The sequence below is a fragment of the Acipenser ruthenus genome, chromosome 35 (genome assembly GCF_902713425.1).
Source record: "Acipenser ruthenus chromosome 35, fAciRut3.2 maternal haplotype, whole genome shotgun sequence".
In the NCBI taxonomy this organism is placed as follows: Eukaryota; Metazoa; Chordata; class Actinopteri; order Acipenseriformes; family Acipenseridae; genus Acipenser; species Acipenser ruthenus.
In genome coordinates, this window is record NC_081223.1 from 7,727,731 (window position 1) to 7,751,491 (window position 23,761).

Consider the following 23,761-nt stretch of genomic DNA (forward strand, 5'->3'; position numbering starts at 1 on the left):
CATGAAGATGCCCTTTTCCAACGGCTGGGGACTGCGGACTCCACAGATAACATTACACTCACTTCTGGGCGCAATAGTCAGTGGTCCCGAGCCCAACCACTTCACTTGACCGATGCAGTCATCTTGCTGTTTACTCTTTGGTTCCTGCTGTTTTCTGTAAGCTTGAGAACACAAAGGGTGGATATGCAGAGAGGTAACAAAGTCAGGGCCAGCTGTCTCTTCACAGAGTTTGGCTAGACGCTGAAACATACTTGCATTAGTCCCAATTATGACAGATACCTGCTCAGGGCTACGTGGTTCTGGGCAGATCAAAGCCAAAACAGAGATAGACTCTTGAATTCCTGCAACATCTTTGGGAAATTCTAAATCTACTACTATGTATCCTCTATAGGGATAGCTGGTGTCACTCAGGCCCCAGATGGCCAATCCTTCGACTGGGTGAATGGGCAGATGTGGTAGAAACCGAGAGTACCACCTATCAAAGATAATGGTCACTTGTGAACAACTATCTAGCAGAGCACGGCATGGTCGTCCACAAATCTTCACTGTGATCACTGATGATGGTCCTATTAGCCCTTTGGGAAGGTGGCATGTCTTCTTTAAGGCTATTGCATTCTTCCTGACCGAGCAGTTTACATTAGGAGACTCGGCAGGCTCCTTGCTTGGTCCTCTCTGTTGACTTTTCATCTTAAGCAGGGAACGAATGAGCTTTTGAGTCACCCTAGCAAGGTTTTCAGGTGTGCTGCATTTGTTGGCAATATGCCCATCTTCTCCGCAGCGATAGCAGAAGTAATCCCCAGAACCTTTAGCTGCCTGAGGTCTACTGCTGTTGTGGGCACGAGCTGCTCCAGCTGTTCTCAGCATTTGCCCGTCCACAATTGATGGTACTGGTGTCATGTTCAATACAATGACCTTCTGCTGCAGGTCTTGTACCTGACACTTCAATGCTTGTATCTCACAGTCTTTATCAGGCTGCAATGTAACAGGCTTAACCTTCTTTGCTTGACTTCCAGTAACACTTGATTCCTTTGACTGACTATGCTGTCATCATGGCAACAAACCCAGTTTGCAACTCTTTAACTTGAGCATTCAGTTCATTAAACTCAGACTGTTCCAGGTTCTCGTCATCTCTGACTTGTATCCGCTTTACACTGGTGCTCAGTTTATGACGAGCAGCTTCTTGCTCCTCCTCTTCACGGATTTCATTCAGGAGAGTCAGGAACGCAGGGGGGTTATCCTTCCTTTCCCTTAATCTCAGCTGTATCAGCATCAGCTCAGACTCAGTAGCACCTCGTATAAGCTGTTCAATGCGCACAAGATCAATGCGGCTTGACACAATGCCTCCTTTCAGCACTACTTTCTTTAAAGACCTCTCTAGCCTCCTCAGAAAATCAGACAGCTTTTCTCCAGGCTGTTGTCTTAATGATCTGAATGCAAAATAAAGATCCTCACCAGACTCGGGGGTTCCAAACGTGTGTTCAAGTGCTTCCAGGTAGTCCATCGGGCTAGCATCAGGGTTGGCGGCCCTCACTGCTTGAATAATCTCCAAAGCAGGTCCTTTCAAGCTCTCCCCGATTCTCTTCCTTTTCTCTCTACTGGAGCAGTCACACTCTTGAACCATGAGACGGGCTTGATCCATCCAACTATCAAAACTCTCCTCTCCCGAGGGAGTAGGAATGCTTCCTGAGAATGTTCGTAACCGCCGATACGCATTATTCTCGTTGTGTGATTTCGCCGTTTTCTCTAAAACGTCTCCAACTGCACGAATTATGGCTTCATGGGACGTGGTTTACAATGCTTCAGCTGGGTATAGAGCCTGGGCCTCACGTAACGTCTTCCCCTCTTCCTGCAGCAGCTTTGTAAGCTTCTCCTGAAAGCTTGAGGTTGGAACACCTTCACCAGGATCAATTGTTGCTCCATAAGCTACCACTAGCGTCCAGGCTGCAAGATCACCAGGTGGCAGTACTTCATTGGGGACCTGATCTGGGTCCTGTATTCGAGAGCACTCACACAATACCATTAAACTCTTTGTAAGGGCATTAAATGTTTTCCCTCTTACTCTCACGCGTCCAAGCACCTTAATAGTGTGCATGGTTTCTTCAATAAATGCTATATCGGTACCTTCCGGTATACCAATCACTAATACTGCATGGGCAGAGTCTATTTCTTCACCTTTGCACCAATTAAGCAGTTGTGCTCGCTCAGCGGTACTGGCTGACTGATTCATGATGCACTGGCATTCAAAACAGGGCTTATTGAGTGAATACTGACACTCTATTCTCTAACAAAATGACAAATAGTCTCCCAGCGGAGCCTCCATTTATGTAACGCCCCTCCCACTCCTGTTAGTGTATGGAGTAAACAACACCTAACTCACTGTAAGTGGCAAGGCCTGGGTTCCCAATACTTATTTAAATTACAATTTGTCTGTTAGAAATATAGGTGTACTGTTTCTTTAATGTGGTGCCTCCACCTATGTAAGGGACATTTAAATACACATGCACCCCCTAATAGGAATTATTATTAAATACTAACCCCAGTATCCACTCACACAACACACACCAATAGAAATAAGTAAACAATTTACTCAAATAAATGCGCAAAAATAAAGTATTTTCAATAATAACATAAACACACAATAAATAAATATAAGCAAAATAATATACAATCACTATTACAAATAATATATTTACTCTTAAATACTATGCGTTGCTATGCAAAATAATTAAACACTTGCACTACACAGTGGGCCCACACACACATGCACACACGTGTACTCACGTGTACTGAACATGTGCACCAATATAAAAGAAATAACACGTTGCAGGCCTGAACCGTTGCTCGGGTACGTAGTGGCAATAATAAAAAAAAAACAAAATGCCCCTTCACTTATTTATGTCGAATAAGCAACAAAATTATACTTTCAAAAAACGGTTTTTTGAATGCAAGCAGTACTCACGACCAGCAACACAGTTCAGTTTCTTGCTTCCAAGGTAAGTTCGTAGAAGGACACAATAAACACAATGACAGCTGAAAAATCTTCTTTTCCAACGTGGCCAGAGGTACTCGGGGCTTTCTCCTGGTCACCCCGAGTGCTATCTGGGTCTCAGCAGCAGTTCCAAACGCCAGCAGAAAAGTAAATTAATAATAAACAAAAAAGACTATACCATAAAATGGTGACTAATTTCTCTCTTGTGAAATTACAGGTAGATAGTACTGTCTACAGCAAACGTTTGGTTTACTGAAATATATTAGCCTCTTATACTCTGCTAATAAAGTACAAATATATCGTTTAGATAATATTTCTTTTACTATAAAACTTTTCTTTCACTCCCTCACGTTGCGTCTGTTCCTTCACACTCTCTCGAACCTCCTTTCTCTCTCGCACGTTGCGTCTGTCTCCCCTCACACTCTCTCGAACCTTCTTTCTCTCTCTCGCACAAACCCAATCAAAACGCTAAGTCCCACCCCCAAATTCCACTACCTGTTGGCTAATTGGTTCAGAGGGGAAACCTGTCCAATAGAATTGTGTTTAGGTGTAGCAAGCTAGTAAATGTGATTCTGCTGCATTCTAACTGTTACAAAAAATAAAACATTTATTTAAATAGCGCAAATTTGCAGCAGGGCTACATAAATGCGACGAAACAGGTCGCCCTCCTTAATATAAACAGAAAAAGAATAAGTACGCGCACACACCAGGTGATTTACTGCAGCGTCAGACATCGGATGTTCAGCAGTGTACTGCAATGTTGTGAGAAGTTGTCTGTGTAATTCAGGATGGTTGAGCGGTCTAAGGCGCTGCGTTCACATCGCAGTTACCAGGGAAACATGGGTTCCAATCCCACTTCTGTCAGTTCTTTTTGTTCATTATCCACTCGGCAACGACTACATGCTCTCACGGTTTTCCGTGAAAACATCCATATTATTGTCAAAAGAAGCAAACGACACCCGCAGTAATGTTGTAGATGGCAGTAAAGGCTAAATAATGAACCGAAGTCAAATGCCTTTGTTGAAACTCTATCAGATTTGTACAAGTCAAGCACACGTGGGAAATATAAATACAATATCCTTTCTGCCAACGTTCATAACTGAATACATCTTTATTTCAAAATACGTAGCTATGTAACTGATCTTTTCAAAACACCCATACACAAAAACAAAATAGATCTTTATTTCAACTGAAAAACTAACTTGCTTCATGGCTGCTGCTACAGCACTTGAGCACATTGTGCCTAGCGTGAGCGGACATAGCAGATAACAAGATCTACAAAATATCACGTGAAAAGAAAAAAAAAAAGATAATTATGTTCGTTTGAATAACACCATTTCACCCCAGATGGGACTCGAAACGACAATCCTTTGTTTAGGAGGTCAGTGCCTGATCCATTAGGCCACTAGGGCTGCCGTGGAAAGGTTTTATGGTAGTACTAAAGAAAGTGGGAACAATAGTATCGTGATTTACTACATTATATCCCACCCATCGCTGGTGTTCAAACAAAGCAGAGTGTTACATTGGGAAAGGGCCATACCTGTCAGTAAGTATTCTAAATTCATGTGGGAAGGTTTAAGATTGTGAAGAAGTTTAAATATGCTGCGTATTTGCAAACCCAGTCTCATGAGAGAAACGATAACAGATTGACGTTTCTGCATTTCTCTTTTCTGGTGGAAAAAAACTTTACGTGGGTAACGTTTTCACTTTCAACCACAGTGCTTCGCGGCAGCTTTTGTCGAAATTCTTTTTTTATATTTATTTTCTGTGATCATTAAACTGTTAAAATTAAATTGTTACAAAACCATTACTATTATTTAGTCCATTCGTTTTAATTCCGTACATGGTCTTGTAGTAGTGCTAAAATATACGCTGCCTTTTTACTTTATATATTTACTTGAAACCTCGTGCTTTTAAACCAATTAAATTGTTACAAGAAAAAACGACTGTTCTATAGTCCATTCATTTTAATTCCGTACATGGTCTTGTTGTACTAGTGCTAAAATATACACTACCTTTTTTCTTTATATATTTACGGGAAACCTCGCTTAATATAATTTTAGGAAATGACTTGTCAGCACTGTACTTGCACCCAGAGCTAAAACAAAACAGTATTCGGTTCAACAGAGACAGTCAGTAGTTTAAAAACAAATAAATTAAATGTTCCGTGTCTATCTGTGTAGTTTGAATTTTGAATGTGACACCCCAGCTTGCTCTGCGACGCTCAGCCAATAGGCAGGGACGGGACGTTGAAAAGAATTGTGGGATATGTGGGACCGAGTCATAGAAGCAAAAGTATATTTCAAGATTTTAAAACGACATATCCCACAATTATCTTGATGAGACATATCCCACAATTCTCTTGATGAGGCATTGATAGAGAGGATCAGTGAAGCCGCAAGCCTGGAACTGGAGAGGCAGCAGAAAATAAAGAAAAGTATTGCAGCCAAAACAACCCGAACAAATGAGCTACAAGTGGAAGTAAGTAGAGCGTTCCAGGAAGGTGACCAAAGCGCAGAACCACCGAGTACAAGAAGGGTCGCACCCAAAGCAGAAGGGACAAGAAAGCGGGCCACCGCTGAGCAGACAGTAGAGACGGAAGTTCAAGTGATGGTCAGAGAATTTAGAGCAGAACTAGCCGAGGTTAAGAAAATGCTATCAGCCTCAATTGGCGCAACCTCCAGGTCCAGTCAGGGCTACCCGCCAATGGCAAGAAGACCACTGCAAAGGGGGTGCAGAGCGTGCCAGGAAGCTGAGGCAGGAGAGCAGTGCAACCATTGTTTCAGGTGCAGTCAAGAGGGACATCTATCCCGGGGATGCCGTGCTCACAGCCAGGTTCAGGGAAACGGAGAGGGGTCGCTGTGAAGGGACCAGCAGCAACCCCACAGGCATTTTCCCAACATCAGCCGGATATGACAACTGGTCACAGACAACACACCCAGAGCCAGCCGGTGCTCTGCAGTGCCATCAGTGGGCGGGAGGTGAAGGTGGCCAGCAAGGATAACCCTAAGGGAAGAAACCCAGAGTTAGGCAAAACCAGCTACCTCACCCCAAAGCAGGATGCCCGGTTGGTTAAGATGATTGGGAGGAGATGCCTGGTGCACTGCACACTGGACAAGGTGCCAACATGAGCGTTGTGGGATACGGGAGCCCAGGCCAGCATAATCAGTGAAGAGTGGAGAAGCCAGCATTTACTCCAGACTGCAGTTAGGCCAGTCGAAGAGCTGCTGGGGCCTGGCACACTCATTGGGGTGGCAGTCAATCAGACTGAGATACCATTTGTGGGTTGGGTTGAGGTGGAATTTCAACTGAACGGCAAATTGAACCAAAGTCAGCACTTGCACATCCCAGTTTGACTGTTAGCAAAAGGAACCCAACAGCAATCACTATCTCGGTGGTGAACACCTCCAAGCATAACGTCATCTTGGGTCAGCATGCCACCTTGGGGCACATGCAGCCAGTTAAAGCGGTTTACCCAGCGGCAGTGAGATCCTTAGAGCACCAGAATGACCACATGGATTCGGCGGGGTCACCCCGACAGATGTGTAAAGACAAGAGGAGTCAAGTAGAACCACAGGGACAACAGCCCAATGTGAATATCCACGAACAAGGACATGCATGGGATCCACCTGTTGATTTACACCACTTGAGTACGGCACAGCAAGCAGTGGCTAAGAAGATGCTGAGAGAGGAGTGCAATGCTTTCTCTCAAGATGACTATGATGTGGGACATATTCCCTCGTTACGGATGCACATCACTCTCCATGACAAAACTCCGGTACAGAAGACATACACATCAGTACCAAAGCCTTTACATCACGAGGTGAAAGAATACCTGCAGGACCTGCTGAACCGAGGCTGGATAACCAAGTCCAGGTCACATTACTCCTCACCCATTGTCTGTGTACGAAAAAAAGATGGAAGTTTAAGGCTTTGCTGTGAGTACCGTGAGCTGAACCGGAAGTCCGTCCCTGATAGACACCCAATTCCCAGAATCCAAGATATGCTGGATAGTCTAAGCGGCAGTTCCTGGTTCTCTGTCCTGGACCAGGGGAAGGCCTACCACCAGGGTAGCCTAGACAAGGTAAGTCGACCTCTCACAGCATTCATCAGCCCCTGGGGCTTATATGAGTGGGTCTGCATTCCTTTTGGTCTGAGCTCAGCCCCTGCCGAATTCCAACGAAGCATGGAAGAGTGTCTATCAGGTCTTCGAGATGACATCTGCCAGCCGTACCTAGATGATAATCTAGTGCACAGTAAGACCTTTGAGGACCACATCCAGCACATCAGGACAGTACTGCAATGATACCAGCAACATGGCGCTAAGCTGTCCACAAAGAAGTGTGAAATGTTCCCAAAAAAGGTGAGATTCCTAGGCAGGATGGTGTCGGAGGATGGTTACTCAATGGATCCTGCAGAGATAGCCCCAGTCCAGGCTCTCAAGGAGAAGAAACCCGCCACTGTAGGAGAATTGAGGAAGATGCTAGGTTTCCTCTCATACTACAGGGCATATGTACAAAACTTTTCAAGGCTTGCAAAGCCTTTGTATGACTTGCTTTCATTACCCCAAGCAGGAAAACAGTGGACAGAGACACAAAAGCTTAAGGATAAGAAAAAGAAAGAGATGGAAATGGGGAAGCAGGGACAGTTGCCAAGCCGGGCTCCCATCACATGGACAAGTAAACACCAGCAGGTGTTGGAACAGCTAGTGGATCTCCTTTCCAACCCGCCCATGTTGGTATATCCAGACTTCAATCAGCCGTTCGTGCTACACTGTGATGCCTCACAGGAAGGGCTCGGAGCTTTACTATACCAGCGACAAGAAGGAAAATGGAAGGTTGTAGCGTATGGGTCAAGGACACTCACACCACTGGAGAAGAATTAACACCTGCATTCAGGGAAACTTGAGTTCTTGGCATTGAAGTGGGCAATATGTGAGCGCTTTCGTGATTATTTGTTCCATGCACCATCCTTCACGGTCTATACAGACAACAACCCACTCAAATATATCCTGACGACAGCGAAACTGAATGCTACTGGACAGAGGTGGGTTGCAGAGCTTGCAGACTTTAATTTTGAGATCAAGTATCGTCTGGGTAGAGCCAATGCAGATGCTGATGGGCTGTCCAGAATGCCTCTGAACATGGATTAATCTCACAGTGTACGGAGGAAGTAAGCCCGGGAGTGATAACGGCCACGATACAAGGGGTCTCCATACCACAGGAAGAGTCGACACCACTCCTGAGTGCCATTGCACTGCACTCCATGGGGGTCCAGGAGGATCTGGATCATTCGCCCACCTCCTGGCAGTACATCCCGAGAGCGGAACTTAAAGCGCAAAGAAGAGACCCAGTTATCGGAAGAGTATTGGAGTACAAGGCAAACAACCAGAGACCAGGGGCTCAAGCAAGTCGACAAGCACATAGTGACGAACAAGTGCTCCTGCGAGAATGGACGAAGCTGTATATCAGTGAGGAAGGAATATTGTGCCGGAAAACTGTTTCCAGATCACAAGTAGTGTTGCCCAAACATTATCAACTGCTGGTGTATCGGGAGCTGCATCAGGAGATGGGACACCTGGGAGTGGAGCGGACCTTGAGCCTCATCAGGGAACGATTTTATTGGCCGAAGATGCAACGAGATGTAGAAAACTTTGTGATCAAGGTCTGCGACTGTCTGAAGAAAAGAAGACCCAACAAACCCACCCGAGCACCATTATGTAACATCAAAACAACCTACCCATTTGAGTTGGTGTCAGTGGATTTCCTGCACCTAGAAAAGTGCAAGAAAGGATATGAATACATTCTAGTGGTAATGGATTACTACACTCGCTTTGCCCAAGCCTATGCGACGACCAACAAATCTGCGAAGACCGTGGTTGACAAGATCTTCAATGATTTTGCCCTCAAATTTGGTTTCCCCACACGGATTCATCATGACATGGGAAAGAAGTTTGAAAACCAGCTGATGACGAAGCTGAAGGAGAACTGCAACATCAAAGGGCTCCCACACCACTCCTTACCACCCTTAAGGCAATGGACAGGTAGAGAGATTTAATCGAACCCTGCTTGGGATGCTGAGGACATTGACCGAGGAACAGAAGGTGGATTGGAAGAGTTCTTTGGCAAAGGTCGTTCATGCATATAATTGCACCCACAATGAGGCCACAGGATTCGCCCCATTCTACCTGCACTTTGGAAGGTCCCCCAGGTTATCGATTGACCTTATGTTCGGATTGGGGAAGGAAATTGAGGCAGGCTTATATGGGGATTACATGAAGAAATGGAGGAGTCGAATGAAAGAGGCTTACGAGGTGGCCAGCAAATCTGCTCATAAGGGCGACACCAGAGGAAAAGAACATTATGACCAGAAGATCCACGGAGTAGAATTACAACCGGGTAGTCGAGTGCTAGTAAGGAATGTGCGTGAGAAGGGGGGGGGGGGCTTGCAAAATCCGCTCCTACTGGGAAGACAGAGTATATGTTGTAGTGGGACGGAAGAGCAACAGCAGCCCTGTATTTGAGGTCAAGCCAGAAGCAGGAGGAGGAAGAAGCAGGATTCTGCACAGGAACTTACTATTGCCAGTGTGCATTCAGAGGAGACGTGCTGAGAGAATCCGTCTTCTGTGTCACTCAGTACTGCCAGCTTTCCCCTGTTGGTGATATATTGATCAGCATAGCTGCTTTCCAAATAATTGACCCGAGACAATTCCCAGCCAATACAACTGTGTTTATGCCCACGTTTCAAATAATAAACATTATAAAAGCAAACTGCATTGTTTTATGTTTTCTTTACTTTTAAAGGCTACGAACACGTATTGAGTCGGCTGTTTCCCATGACCCTGGTGATACCGAGTGTTTTCCTAGTATCAGCGTCATTTTTTAACGTGTTTGGATTTGAATGTTTCCAGACATGTATTTATATAATTTAGCCTTGAGGCGGAGTGTCCCGCCCCTATGTATTATTATTTGTATTTTTGTTTGCGGCGCGGGTAAAAGCGCCGCGTCTTTTATTATATATTTAAAAACCCCGTGAGGATGCATGGCTGATCAGCTACTGATTGTTTAACTAGCTGACAGTCATGCATCCTTACCAAACGTGTGCAGACTCTGGCCGAGGGATAATAAGATAATTAACAACTAGTGAATCCCTCGGCCAGAGTATATAAACCTGCAGCTCTCTGCACTCGGGGTGGAGTGTACAGAGGAGAGTACGGGGAGCGGAGAGAGCGAGCAACATTTAAAAACAATTGCTAAAACATGCTGGATTATCCAGCACGACACTTACTTGTTTGTTTGTTTATTCGTTTGGCCTTCGTGCCCTTTTGTTTGGTGTTTTGTTAAATCTTTTGTTTTTGTTTTGTTTATTAATAAATACGCTGAGTGCCGTTGCACTCAGCTTCAACCGCCCATCCATTGTTTTGGTTTGAGTTACTTCCTGGTCCGTGACGTCATCACACATCACCACTGCGAGCCAGACTGCCACATATGGTGTCCTGCGTGGGACAAACAACGCCTCCAACAGCCGGACCGGGAAAGGAAAGGACGTTTTTTTTTGTTCTTTTTCAAATAGTGTTTTTTTGTGTTTGAAAAAAAAAAAAAAAAAAAAAAAAATGGATAAAGTGGATGCCTACATGGAGAGGTGGCATGCGCATCAGAGGGAGTTAAAGGAAGGAGGGGCTACATGGTGCCTCGCCTGCCTGGAGTATGGGCACCTCCCTGAGGTGTGCCCATATGAAGACCCCCTCTTTGTACAGGCCTTTGATCGAGGTGAGGTGGAGACTGCGAAGGAGTGGATCCACCTGAAGGCCATACCATCGCTGCAGGTGGATCAGGAAACCTGCCTCAAAGGGGAGGAGTGGTGCTTTGCCGTCGGCAAGGTCGGGCACAAAGCACCCGACCAACCCCCTCCATGGCAGGAGGTGGAACTGCTGGTCCCGAAGAAGGGAAGGAGGGGCGGTGCCAAGAAGGCAAAGAAGCAGGCTCCAGCGCCTGAGGGGGAGCGCGAGCATCCAGCGCCCAGAAGGGGGGAGCGCGAGCATCCAGCGCCCAGAAGGGGGGAGCCCGTGCATCCAGCGCCCGGGGGGGGGTAGCCCGTGCATCCAGCGCCCGGAGGGGGGTAGCCCGTGCATCCAGCGCCCAGGCCTCCAGCAGCAGAGGAAGAATACCTGCTGCCTCTGCCTCAGCCACCAGGAGCAGAGCAGCAAGAGCTGCCTCTGCCTCCACCATCTCCACCGCTTCCACCACCAGGAGCAGAGCAGCGGGAGCTGCCTCTGTCTCCGCCACCTCCACCGCTTCCACCACCAGGAACAGAGCAGCGGGAGCTGCCTCTGCCTCCGCCACCTCCACCGCCAGGAGCAGAGCAGCAGGAGCTGCCTCTACCTCCACAACCTGCACCAGCAGAGGGTGAATGCCTGCTGGTTATGCCTCAACCGCCGTGGGAGGACTGCCTGCCCCTCCCATCTCCACCAGCAGAGGGTGAATACCTGCTGGTTCCATTTCCACCTCCACCAGCAGAGGGTGAATACCTGCTGGTGCCACATCCACCGTCATGGGAAGGACTGCTCCTGCCCTGCCTCGCACCGCCCAAGGATGCCTGCCTCGCACCGCCCAAGGATGCCTGCCTCGCACCGCCCAATGATGCCTGCCTCGCATCGCCCAAGAATGCCTGCCTCGCTTCACCCAAGGATGCCTGCCTCGCTTCGCCCAAGGATGCCTGCCTCGCTTCGCCCAGGGATGCCTGCCTCGCACCGCCCAGGGATGCCTGCCTCGCTTCGCCCAGGGATGCCTGCCTCGCTTCGCCCAAGGATGCCTGCTCACTTCGCCTGGGGCTGCCTGTTTCTCCGCATCGCCTGGGGCTGCCTATTTCTCCGCATCGCCTGGGGCTGCCAGTTTCTCCGCATCGCCTGGGGCTGCCTGTTTCTACGCATCGCCTGGGGCTGCTTGTTTCTCCGCATCGCCTGGGGCTGCCTGTTTCTCCGCATCGCCTGGGGCTGCCTGTTGCTCTGCATCGCCTGGGGCTGCCTGTTGCTCCGCATCGCCTGGGGCTGCCTGTTGCTCTGCATCGCCTGGGGCTGCCTGTTGCTCCGCATCGCCTGGGGCTGCCTGTTGCTCCGCATCGCCTGGGGCTGCCTGTTGCTCCGCATCGCCTGGGGCTGCCTGTTGCTCCACATCGCCTGGAGAGCCACCAGCTACAGGGAACGAGGGAGAAGTGGAGCTCCCGCTGCCGCCTCCATGGCCAGGGGCTCCCCTCCCGAGTTCACCTCCCGAGGGTCCGCTGCTGCTGCTGCCGTCGCCTCCCGAGGGTCCGCTGCTGCTGCCGTCGCCCCCCGAGGGTCTGCTGCTGCTGCCGTCGCCCCCCAAGGGTCCGCTGCGGCTGCCGTCGCCTCCCGAGGGTCCGCTGCTGCTGCTGCCATTGTCTGCCAAAGGTCTGCAGCTGCTACCTTCGCCTCCCGAGGGTCCTGTTTTGCCTGGGGTCGCTACCAGTCCTGCCATGCAGCAGGAAATACTGTGGCTGGAGCCCCATGAAGGGCAGCTACCGGCCACGAAGAAGGTGGGGGAGGTCAGGAGACCAGCTCCCCCAGCCGCACTTTCGCGGCAGGAAATACTATGGCTGGAACCCCATGAAGGGTAGCTGCCGGCCATGGAAAAGGGGGGGGAGGTCAGGAGACCAGCTCCCCCAGCCGCACTTTCGCGGCAGGAAATACGGTGGCTGGAGCCCCGTGAAGGGCAGCTGCCAGCCATGAAGAAGGGGGGGGGGGGAGGTCAGGAGACCAGCTTCCCCCGCAGCAATTTCGCTGCAGGAGAAAGGGTGGCCGGAGCCCCACGGAGGGAAGCTGCCAGCCATGAAGAAGGGGGGGCAGGTCTGGAGACCACCCCCAAAATTTTTCTGGCCAGAGGAACCGGCCTGTGCGTCGTCCACTGGGACGCTACAGTTGTTTGGGTGGGAGGAGGACATCCCACTGTGGCCGCCACCTTTGGCCCGTTGCTGCCCCTGTTCCTGCGCCGGGACTGCTAACCAGGACTTTGGGGACTAAGGGGGGAGGTGGCCGAAAAGGCCATGTGTGCTGCGCACAAGGGGGGGCATGTGTGGCGGAGTGTCCCGCCCCTATGTATTATTATTTGTATTTTTGTTTGCGGCGCGGGTAAAAGCGCCGCGTCTTTTATTATATATTTAAAAACCCCGTGAGGATGCATGGCTGATCAGCTACTGATTATTTAACTAGCTGACAGTCATGCATCCTTACCAAACGCGTGCAGACTCTAGCCGAGGGATAATAAGATAATTAACAACTAGTGAATCCCTCGGCCAGAGTATATAAACCTGCAGCTCTCTGCACTCGGGGTGGAGTGTACAGAGGAGAGTACGGGGAGCGGAGAGAGCGAGAAACATTTAAAAACATTTGCTAAAACATGCTTGATTATCCAGCACGACACTTACTTGTTTGTTTGTTTATTCGTTTGGCCCTCGTGCCCTTTTGTTTGGTGTTTTGTTAAATCTTTTGTTTTTGTTTTGTTTATTAATAAATACGCTGAGTGCCGTTGCACTCAGCTTCAACCGCCCATCCATTGTTTTGGTTTGAGTTACTTCCTGGTCCGTGACGTCATCACACATCACCACTGCGAGCCAGACTGCCACAAGCCTACACAACATATTGATTGTATAGCGACAAACAGAGATTTATTGTATAGTGATTCATTTTTATGTTTCATTTGATACTGCACAATAAATTAAAGTGACTCCGAAATTAATGTTGACCAGTTTTCATTGACATAGTTGGGTAATAAAGTCATATTAACACTTCCTTGCATGAGATATTGAAAATAGCTATATACAAATACTAGTTTTGAAGAAATTTAAAGTACAGCAAGTAATAATTGATACCTTTAAGCTTAACAGACCTTTAAGAATTAGACATAAAAAGGGGGCACGTATTCAACAGGATGTGAACATGCACGGGGAAACACCAACGGATTGCAAGTATATTACCTTAACCACTTGGCCATGACTACTTTGTGTAAAGTACCAAGATCTATAAACATATCACAGACAACAAACAAATACACAGTTTGTTTTTAATAAAACTGACGAAACCACAATCCCTGGTTTAGGAGGCCAGTGCCTTATCCTTTAGGTGACTGCGGCACTTTCATTTGGATAGTAGTCAGCGTGACAATACACGACCAGAGGGAAGAAAGCAGTGGTTTCCCTGTCATTCCATTGCCATATTACACTGTGCATGTTCAGAATATGCGGGAATCCTGAAAACAGCATTGTAATATGTGAACAAATCAATCACTGAATTTAATTAACGCATGGATTAACCGCTATTGAGTGTCACAGTTGTTAATTAACTTGCAAAGCAAACATTTTAGAGCTCGATTTTTAAGAGGGTTCAAGAGCTGACTTATATGCAGCAGCTGGCAGTATTGACCTATTCCCAAGGGCTTTATCTTTTGGTCTTTCCTGGCACAATTAAAAAAAAAAGAAAGCAATGTCATTTGTAAAGAAACTAATTTGATTAAAAACTTAACGTTTTAGAGGTCAATTGTCGATTTGAATGTGTCCAGTAATGTGCACATTTCCTTGATTGCGAAATTTAATATTAATTAATTGCCTTCAGTTAATATTTTAGAAAAACTACTTTGCTAACAGAAGAAAAACAAGCTAGCAGAGGATGGTTTCGATCCATCGACCTCTGGGTTATGGGTCCAGCACGCTTCCGCTGCGCCACTCTGCTACAGCTGCCTCATGACTGAATTACCAAGCAGCAGAAAAAAACTGAACTCATCGTTTTAACCAGCCACACGGCAGTGGCCGGGGCAGCTACAGCGCCGTTCAAAGTGCAGTGCCATTCTCAACTTGGTCTGCGTTTTCATCAGAAAGACTGTTCCATCATCACCGCTGTACTGCAACTCTTTCACACCGGCGCCTCACAGACCATGGTTACCACAGCAACGCCTCATCAAGTGATTACTGGGAGTGGTAAGTTGCCATGGCGACCAGGCAGCTTTAACAGGGAATGTGAGTTTGTGCCTCACTACTGCAATCTTCTGGCTCCTGCTGCTGCGCTTTTTTCAACATGAGAGCTTCAACTCGCCGAATTGTGACATCTAAATACTGCAGGCTCCTCTTCTAGACCTACGTTAACTTACTTATATCATCACGAACTGTTCTAAAGCAAATATTTTATACATAGACAAGGATTTAAATCGCAATAACCAAATATATGCTACCCTGCTTCACTGAAGACAATAGTTTCAATTCCAATCACAACTTCTAGATGGCAGCATAACACCACAAGCTCTACATAATTTAAGCTGATTTGCTATCGCTGCAAATCTCGCACACTCCAAACTTTCTATCAATTCCTGCAGTTCGTTGTCATTCCGAGGGATTCTCAGTCCCCTCCTGCCTCAACCTCTTTTGCTACATATATTAACTTGAATTTTTCAAATCCAAACCCCTCCCCTCGAGGACCTGGTCATGAAGCCATGCTTCTCAGCTTTCTGAGATGTTAAGAATCCACCGTCACATTAATTTTCCAGTTTCCCTGCATCAGGCCATTCCTGCAACCTTCTTGTTCCCGGATTTGCACTTCCTCATTTGCCCCCAACTTCATCAAGGCACTTAATACAACTTTCAAAGTCCATTTCATTCAATTTGAGCTTCCAGGCACATACGGAAACTATGTCCTACGATTATCAACATTTACACCGCAATAGACAATACACTCTTAGACTGCTCCTGATCAAATCAATAGGTTTTGCAGCAGCCTCCGAGCAACGCATTCTCTTCCTCTCAGGTACTGCAGCGGCCTCAGATCTATGCATTCTTTATCTCTGCCCAAAGGCAGCACCATCTCCGACATCATCTTAAACGTCTTAACTCTCAAATACCAATTTCCACTGCATTCAGCAGCTCTCTGCTCTCTACAGCAGGCCACTGCACACTACTGACAGCATTCCATCGTTTACTCCCTCAGATCTCTGCCCGTTCAGCAGATCTTGCCTCTACTGTTAATATCCCCTCAGTACAGCAAATCTCAGCTCCCTCTTCAGATCTGCTCCTATTGCAGCATACAAAAGTGGCTTTAGTTTACTGTTCAAATCTGCAACTGCTCTCCTCCAGAGCTTCCAACGCTCCAGCTTTCCTCCAATACCTGGATCTAATATATATATATATATATATATATATATATATATATATATATATATATATATATTGTAACACACTGGCGGAGTAACCCTGCGTGTTACTCGTTTGCTGCTCCCACCGACTGGCACAGACTCGTAGAACTTTCAGGCAAGTATCTTTTATTTACAATATTTACACCAACAAACAGTTTCTGTTATTTAATAATGCCCTGTACGGGCCACTAACTGACTCACTTCTTCGACCCTCTCTAAGCTATTTCAGATTACTGTGTCCTACAGGCCGTGGCCTGTGCAAGACCTGCCCAAATGGGACTGGGTCCACCGGGATGAACTTCACTGGAAACTTTAGACGAGGAGACCGGTAAGTATCAGAGAGGTTCCTTCAACCCGGGTGGGTCAGTCCACAGGTAAGTACAGGACAAGCTCCCTCTGCTGGAGTGGTCCTGTAATGCTGGTAGGCTCAATGCAGGCCCTCTCTACTGGAGTAGCTTGGTATTCCAAGTAATCACAGAGGTGGCTCCCCCCCCTGCTGGAGTATCTCTGCAACACAGGTAAGTATGGAACAGACTCCCTCTGCTGGAGTGATCCTGCAACTTAGACAACCATCGGACGGACTCCCTCTGCTGGAGTGATCCTGCAACTTAGACAACCATCGGACGGACTCCCTCTGCTGGAGTGATCCTGACGCACAGATAAGTATAAACAGGCCCCCTCTTCTGGAGTATTTCTGTAACACAGGTAAGCACAAAGAAAACACCCTCTGCTGGAGTGTTTCTGCAACACAGGTACGCACAGGACAAACACCCTCTGCTGGAGTGGTTCTGTAACACAGGTAAGCACAAAGAAGACACCCTCTGCTGGAGTGTTTCTGCAACAGGTAAGCGTAGGCAAGAATGGAATGGGCCCCTCTGAAGAAGGGCTCCAGGAACACCACTCACGTGACCCGAACGCCAAGAGACGTACACAACGGTGGTAATAAAGTTGTATCCGTGCTGTGGGGAAGGGACCCCTGCAGCCAACGTCCCAGTTGTTCCCGGAAACAAAGTTGTGTCCCAGAGTTAAAGCACAGTATCCACCCTTTCCACACAACCTGTATGTGATGTTATTTGTGTCTGTCCCACAATAAACAGTGTCCTGGAAATAAGTCTGTTGCTTCAGTTCCTTCTGTTACAGCTCGCTGCCCCTGCAGCGCGTAAATGACCAATTCACCTCCGGGTCCCGTGTCAAACACACATTTAAATAAACACATTTAAATAAATTTCCTCAGCAATTTATTATTATTATTATTAATTTCTTAGCAGACGCCCTTATCCAGGGCGACTTACAATTGTTACAAGATATCACATTATTTTTACAATTACCCATTTATACAGTTGGGTTTTTACTGGAGCAATCTAGGTAAAGTACCTTGCTCAAGGGTACAGCAGCAGTGTCCCATACCAGGGATTGAACCCATGACCCTCCGGTCAAGAGTCCAGAGCCCTAACCACTACTCCACACTGCTGCCCGTCTCATGTCCGCTCATCCTCTCAGATACTACAAGCTTTAATACGCGGTATGAGACTGGAAATCTGCTTTGATTTATGATTTAAGAAGTTCCACTATTAGGAGAATGACTAGAGTTGTGAAACCCAAACCTCTGATTATAAGTTCACCTTTTCCATTCCAAACAGACATTATTTATTTCTTAGCAGACATGATGGTAGCAAACCGCCGATCGATCCCATATTAACTAAAACAGGATGGTCGGCATCTCATCTTTCTGCCTTCGTTTCCAGAAACAACTCAGCAGTCGATTTCATATATTTGTTCAGCTCCAGCTGCCACCTCAGCCCTCATCAAACTCTGCAACACCAACATCTGCTGTTCAACTAAATACAACACTCTCCAACCTTCTGCAATCTGCTCATCACTACATGGCCACACTCTTAGCCCCAGCGACCAAATCTTCGTTTACCACTGGATGGAAAACATTTACAACTTTCTGCACAAAATAAAAATAAAAATACATCCTATTCCGATTTAATGAACTCGGATTGTAGCCTCTTTCGCCCATGCAAGGGATTCTCTTCACTTAGCCACTACCGTCTACATCTCTGGAATTCAGTATTTCTGCCACCTCATCTCCGTCCCTTCTCCAACACTCCTATCCATCCCATCAGTTTGCTGACACTCAGAGAGATCCTCAAGAGCCCCCCCCCCCCTCCGCTGCTCCCTCCTGGCTCCCTATATCAATAGACATCCTTCACTCTTTAATCTCTACCCTCAGAAAAGGCTGCTCTGTACATTCAATGACCTGACCATGGAAGTACTATGTTTAACTGCTCTCATGAAGCACTTCCTCTGCAGGACTCCTGAAGGAACAGAGTGCACCCTGTGAACTTACCATGACAGCATCAGTTGATTTACCAATGGGGAAAAAAAGGCAACAGTTACCAGGACATCAAGGGGAATACAATGAATAGACTTGGAGCTTTAAGACATATCAACCATGAGGTCTTGTGAACCATTCCGTGCACCCAGATACTGGACTTTGGCCAGCTGTAGTAATTTTACTACAGAATACTACACCTTGCAGTAAAAAAAAAAACATGCCCAGTGGAGGTTGTGTGATGGCCCACAAGTTTCACAGTTTGGTCCCAGAAGCAGACCCCAACCCGCGAGATCCACCTAATTCTCAGAGGCATGGAGAAAATCCTGCCCCCCTCCTCTCCATCAAGACAACCAATCTCAACAGACCTTCTCCGGCAAGGATGCTTCAACCCATTCGACGACATTGTCATGGAAACCCTGTGCCTGACCATCTTCTTTGGATTTCTCCATTGTGCAGAATTCTCAACTCCATCAACTTCCAGTTTCCCAGCTCTAGGCCTCAAGCGCTCCGATCTCTCTCAAATCAGCGGAAAAAAAACCAAAAAAACAAAGGGCGCTCATCCCTCCCCTTAATCATGCAGCTTCTTCGTCACCTGGTCTGGATCTCCGTGTCCAATAACGTCATTATTCGGGCCTGCCACCCCGGGTCCCTTAACGCCTCTAAGCTTTATCTCGCCGGCAGGTCCTGAAGTTCCACAGCCTAATTCCAGGAGCAGATCCCAACCCGCAGCAAGTGCCTTCGTTCAGCCAGCTAATATTCAACTAAACTCCACTCTCTCTGGTCTCCTCCAGTCGGCCCGCTGTTTTATGGAGAGTGCTCTAGCCCCATCCACACGCTCAGCTTACTCTACTGCCTGGTCCTCCTTCACCATCTTCTACGCCCAGAATCGTATCTCTCACTCCATCTTCAGCACCTGCTGGCCTTTATCACGTATCTCAGTCTGTCTCTCAACCTGGCTCCTTCCTTCTCAGGAACTACCTATCAGACATCCAGTATCAGTTCCGCCTTCAGTCCCTTCAGGCATTGCAGCAGTGCAAAAGTCATTTGTTAGTATGCCCGGAGTGGGGGTGCCCTCTCCGCCAGGTCCACCAAAGGTTTCCCCCCACTAGGGGGGGGGTTCTCTTTCTTACAGCTTCCTCTTATCTATATGTGCGGCTCAGCAGTCTCTTCCCTATCTTCAAGGTGCGGTGCTGCGGGGAGCCGGGGATCCTTCTTTTGGGGGGGAAGTGATTTTCACTCCCCCGACTGACCAGGTCGGCCTCCTGCCCAAGTCACTGCCATCCCCGGCGGTTCCTCACTGGCTAGAGGGGACCCCCGGCCACAACTATCCTGTCGCTGCTCATGCGCTAGCCTCACCAAGGCCACAACCATGCTATCCCATCTACCTCATTTCTTTTCAGGTCCGAGCACCTTTCTGCCCCTTCTGGCTGGCCGAGTCCCCACCTGCTAAGCCGGGCCGGGCCCCGCCACGGGGGGGGGGGGGGGGGGGAGGGGATTCTCTATTTTCGTCTCTCCAACACAGACCCGAGACTTTATCCTAACTCTCCACGCCGCCCAGTTGCCAGCCACGCTGCCTGGGGATGCTGCAATGAGTAGTGATGGATCTATCCCTTTGTCTTTTATGTCTCTCATCGAGAGTGTCTTTTATGTTTGTCTTCTCATTCTCCTTGTTCGTCCAGCAGCTAAGAGACGCCACCTGGTTCCGACCTGGACTGAGAGCTTTGTCCTTATTTATTCTGTCTCTCATTCTCAATAGCCGGCCAGCAGCCAGAGGATGCTGCCTGACCCGGTGAGACGTGAGAGTTCAGAGTGTTTTACGTTGTTGTCTTGTCCAGCTCTTCTCATCTCAAGCTATCCAGCTTTATCTCTCTAATTCTGTGTTACACAAGCACCCCCGTTCCTCAAATTAAATCCCCCTTATTCTGCACTAATCAAGCCCTTGTAAGCGACCAGTGAACTGAGGCAAAAAAAAAAAAGTTGAACAAACCTCTTGCAGATCCTGTTCATGTTCATGCACTTAAAGGGAACAGTGGAAGAAAGGTTAATTTTCGGAGACAGTGTCAGCGTTTTTTCATTACAGGTGGCTAACTAATGTACAAACACAAGGTACAAAAAAAAACGACAAAGGTGAGCCACAAAATAGACACATTCTATCAGTATGTACATCAGTATGTTACTATTTGTTATAATATTAATTAAACTTTTTTTTGTTGTTCATTTAAAAAGTTGTATTAAACAAGATAACATATTCAAAACATGCCTCGAGAATGATTGTTGTTTTTGAAACAAAGGAACTCAAACCAGTATGCTTGAAAGAAGGCATCCATTAGCAATAGATTCCAATTTACTGTATTCGTCTGTGTGTGTGTGTGTGTGTGTGTCTGTGTGTGTGTGTGTGTTTGTGTTTCTGTAGGTAGTACTGTTTTTTTTTCTTTTTTGTGTATAGTTAATTTTGGTAATTTTTATTTTTTGTTTGCTTTGTATTTCAACTCTGTATGTTGATATACAGTACTGTATGGTTACAGTTTCTATTAGTACATTGTTATGTTAGTTAATTCAGTTCACTTTAGCTGAAAAACATTTGGGGAAAATACAAATGTAATACCATAATTGTAAAAACAACGTGTTTTGAGCTTGAGAGTGTTTTGAAAGTGACTAGTAGTGTGTTTTGAGTGTACACTACACCAGTGTATTGCCTGAGCATGCACGGTTTCCGAGCGGGAGAGTAAACATCAAGGAACAAGTGACTAAGAAAATGATGAAAAAAAAATGTAAGCGGTGCTCAAAAACGTGATGTGTCAAAGACGACAACTGTGTCGATCCCCTGTCTTTTATAATGGTTCCACAAATGGGGGCCAACAAATCTGTTTGGCGCCAGGCACACAAAAGGTTAATCCGGCCCTGGCTGTGGTAATCGTAGTTAGAGCTCTGGACCCTGACGGCTGGGTTTAAGCCATATAATGGCTGTGTGTACAATATTTGTATGACTCTGTAGTACTTTGACAAGGTATTCACCAAAAATAACAATGGTAACTTTACAGGTAAAGTTGTGGGGCTTGCTTTAGGGAAAGTGGTCAAAATTTCAGTTGTTTATAAAAAGTTAGAGAAAATTTAGTTGGTGCGGTTACTAAAACAGGTGTACCTCTTGATTGGTTATTTCTGTTTTGATTTCAGATTTGAATAGCAGAGAAGAGAGGAAGATTCCATATGCTCTAACTTTTTGTCTTACTTGTTGGGAAAGTTGTCAAAGTAGCTGATTTGTGTCAAAAGTTACATTGTTTACAGTAAATAGAATGTTGGAAGTTTTTAAACCATGGGGAGCTTTAGAATGTTGAAAAAGTCCCATTAAAGTGAATGAAGATTGACAAAAAGCTAACAAATTGGTCGTCTAAATCAAATAAATAAGCAGCATAAATGCAACAATTAGAATATACGTTTGAATATAAAATTTTAATATACGAAATAAAAACAGGACCAAAACCAAATGCCTCTGGGGTGCGAAATAAAAAGCCATGGTCTACCCTGTCAAAAGCCTTCTCCTGGTCAAGCGACACCAGCCCGAAATCTAAGTTAAAAAGTTTAGATGCATTATCCAAGGCGACTTACAGAGACTAGGGTGTGTGAGCTATGCATCAGCTGCAGAGTCACTTACAACTACATCTCACCCAAAAGATGGAGCACAAGGAGATTAAGTGACTTGCTCAGGGTCACACAATGAGTCAGTGGCTGAAGTGGGATTTGAACCAGGGACCTCCTGGTTATATGCCCTTTTCTTTAACCACTGGACCACAAAGCCTCCTGATTAAAAACAAATTATCAAAAATTGAGCGTTTTGGTACACAGTGTGTCTGGTCACTGCATCACAGTACCCATACACTCCCTAAGACTGCCGGCCAGAGCTTTGGAAAATACCTTATAATCGCAGCACAGGAACGACACAGGACGCCAGTTCTTCAGCTCAGAGAGGTCTCCGTTTTTGGGTAGTAAAGTCAGTACTGCCCTGCGGCAGCTCAGAGGCAGCTCTCCCTCCACCACACATTCATTCTGAACCTGGTAGAGATCATTTCCAATGCAACTCCAGAAATGTTTATAGAATTCAGCAGGCAGCCCATCCAACCCAGGTGCTGTTCCATTGGAGAGCTGTGTGACGGCAGTTGTGAGCTCCTCCAGTGTGATGACCGTGTCCAGGCCGCGGCTTTCCTCCTCACCCCGGCGAGGGAGACCTTCCAACAGCCGCTCCGTCTCCTGCTGGTCGCAGCCCTCAGCCTGGTACAGATTTGAATAAAATGTCACCGCAGTCTGACGAAGCTCCGCAGGGCTGGAGACCTCTCTCCCCCCGGGCAGCCTCAGCTTCTTTCTTGTCCAAGCTGAAAAAGAAGGTCGTGGGGGCGTCCATGTCTCTTAATTCCACAAATCTAGCTCTTACCAGGGACCCCTTGACCTTCTCCTCCAGCAGGCTGCCCAGGGGTTGTTTCCTCTCCTTCAAGCTGTGATAAGTCCCTTCCGTGCTCTGACCGCTCAGCTCTCTCGCAATCTCTAAAATCTTATTCTCTAGCTGGCTGGCCACTGCATTCAACTCACTAGTGACGTTCTGGGTGAATTTCTAACAGAATATTTTAATTTGGATTTTCCCCACATCCCACCACTGTCTCAAATTAGAAAAGCATCTATTTTCTATTCTCCAGTTACTCCAAAATAGTTTGAATATTTCTTTAAACTACATGTCCTGTAATAATTTAATGTTAAAGTGCCAATAGGATTTGGAGTGCTGTGCCGTGGGTAAACACAAAACAGCTGTGATGAGATGATGATCAAATAGAGATTAATACTGCTATTAATAATTCTATTAAGGTGATGCTTTTGAGTGTAAAATCTATCTAACTGTGCTCCAAACAATTGACCATTATTTATTTTGATCCAAGTATATTGTTTAGATTGATTATGTAAGTTTCTCCAGATGTCAACTAAATCAAATTTTGTCAGCACGCCAGCCAGCTCTCTCGCAGATTGGGGATTGGGTTCATCGTGATTTCTGTCATAATTAAAATCCAGCAATATGCAATGCAGAAGAAAGAGGAAATATATGAATCCTACCTTGCACTGGTAAGAGTTATTTGTTATCAATAAAGAGTACTTTTTGAGTGATTTCAGTGGTGGCAGTATGAAATGCATACATGTCATGTGAAATAAACCAGTCCAAAACGAGACATTGATGCTTAGTTTTATTGCTGAAAAAGATTT

At 46.6% G+C, this 23,761-nt stretch overlaps 1 protein-coding gene across 1 annotated transcript; it reads right to left on the reverse strand.

The window, feature by feature from the left end:
• Positions 1-1,036: 1,036 nt before the first annotated feature.
• On the reverse strand, positions 1,037-5,881 carry LOC117972508 (paraneoplastic antigen Ma1 homolog). The gene is made up of 3 exons (XM_059007408.1): positions 5,819-5,881; positions 1,828-1,990; positions 1,037-1,743 (listed from the first exon to the last, which is right to left on the reverse strand). Exons 1-3 carry the CDS (start codon positions 5,879-5,881, stop codon positions 1,037-1,039), a joined length of 933 nt encoding a protein of 310 aa, XP_058863391.1.
• Positions 5,882-23,761: the final 17,880 nt, after the last annotated feature.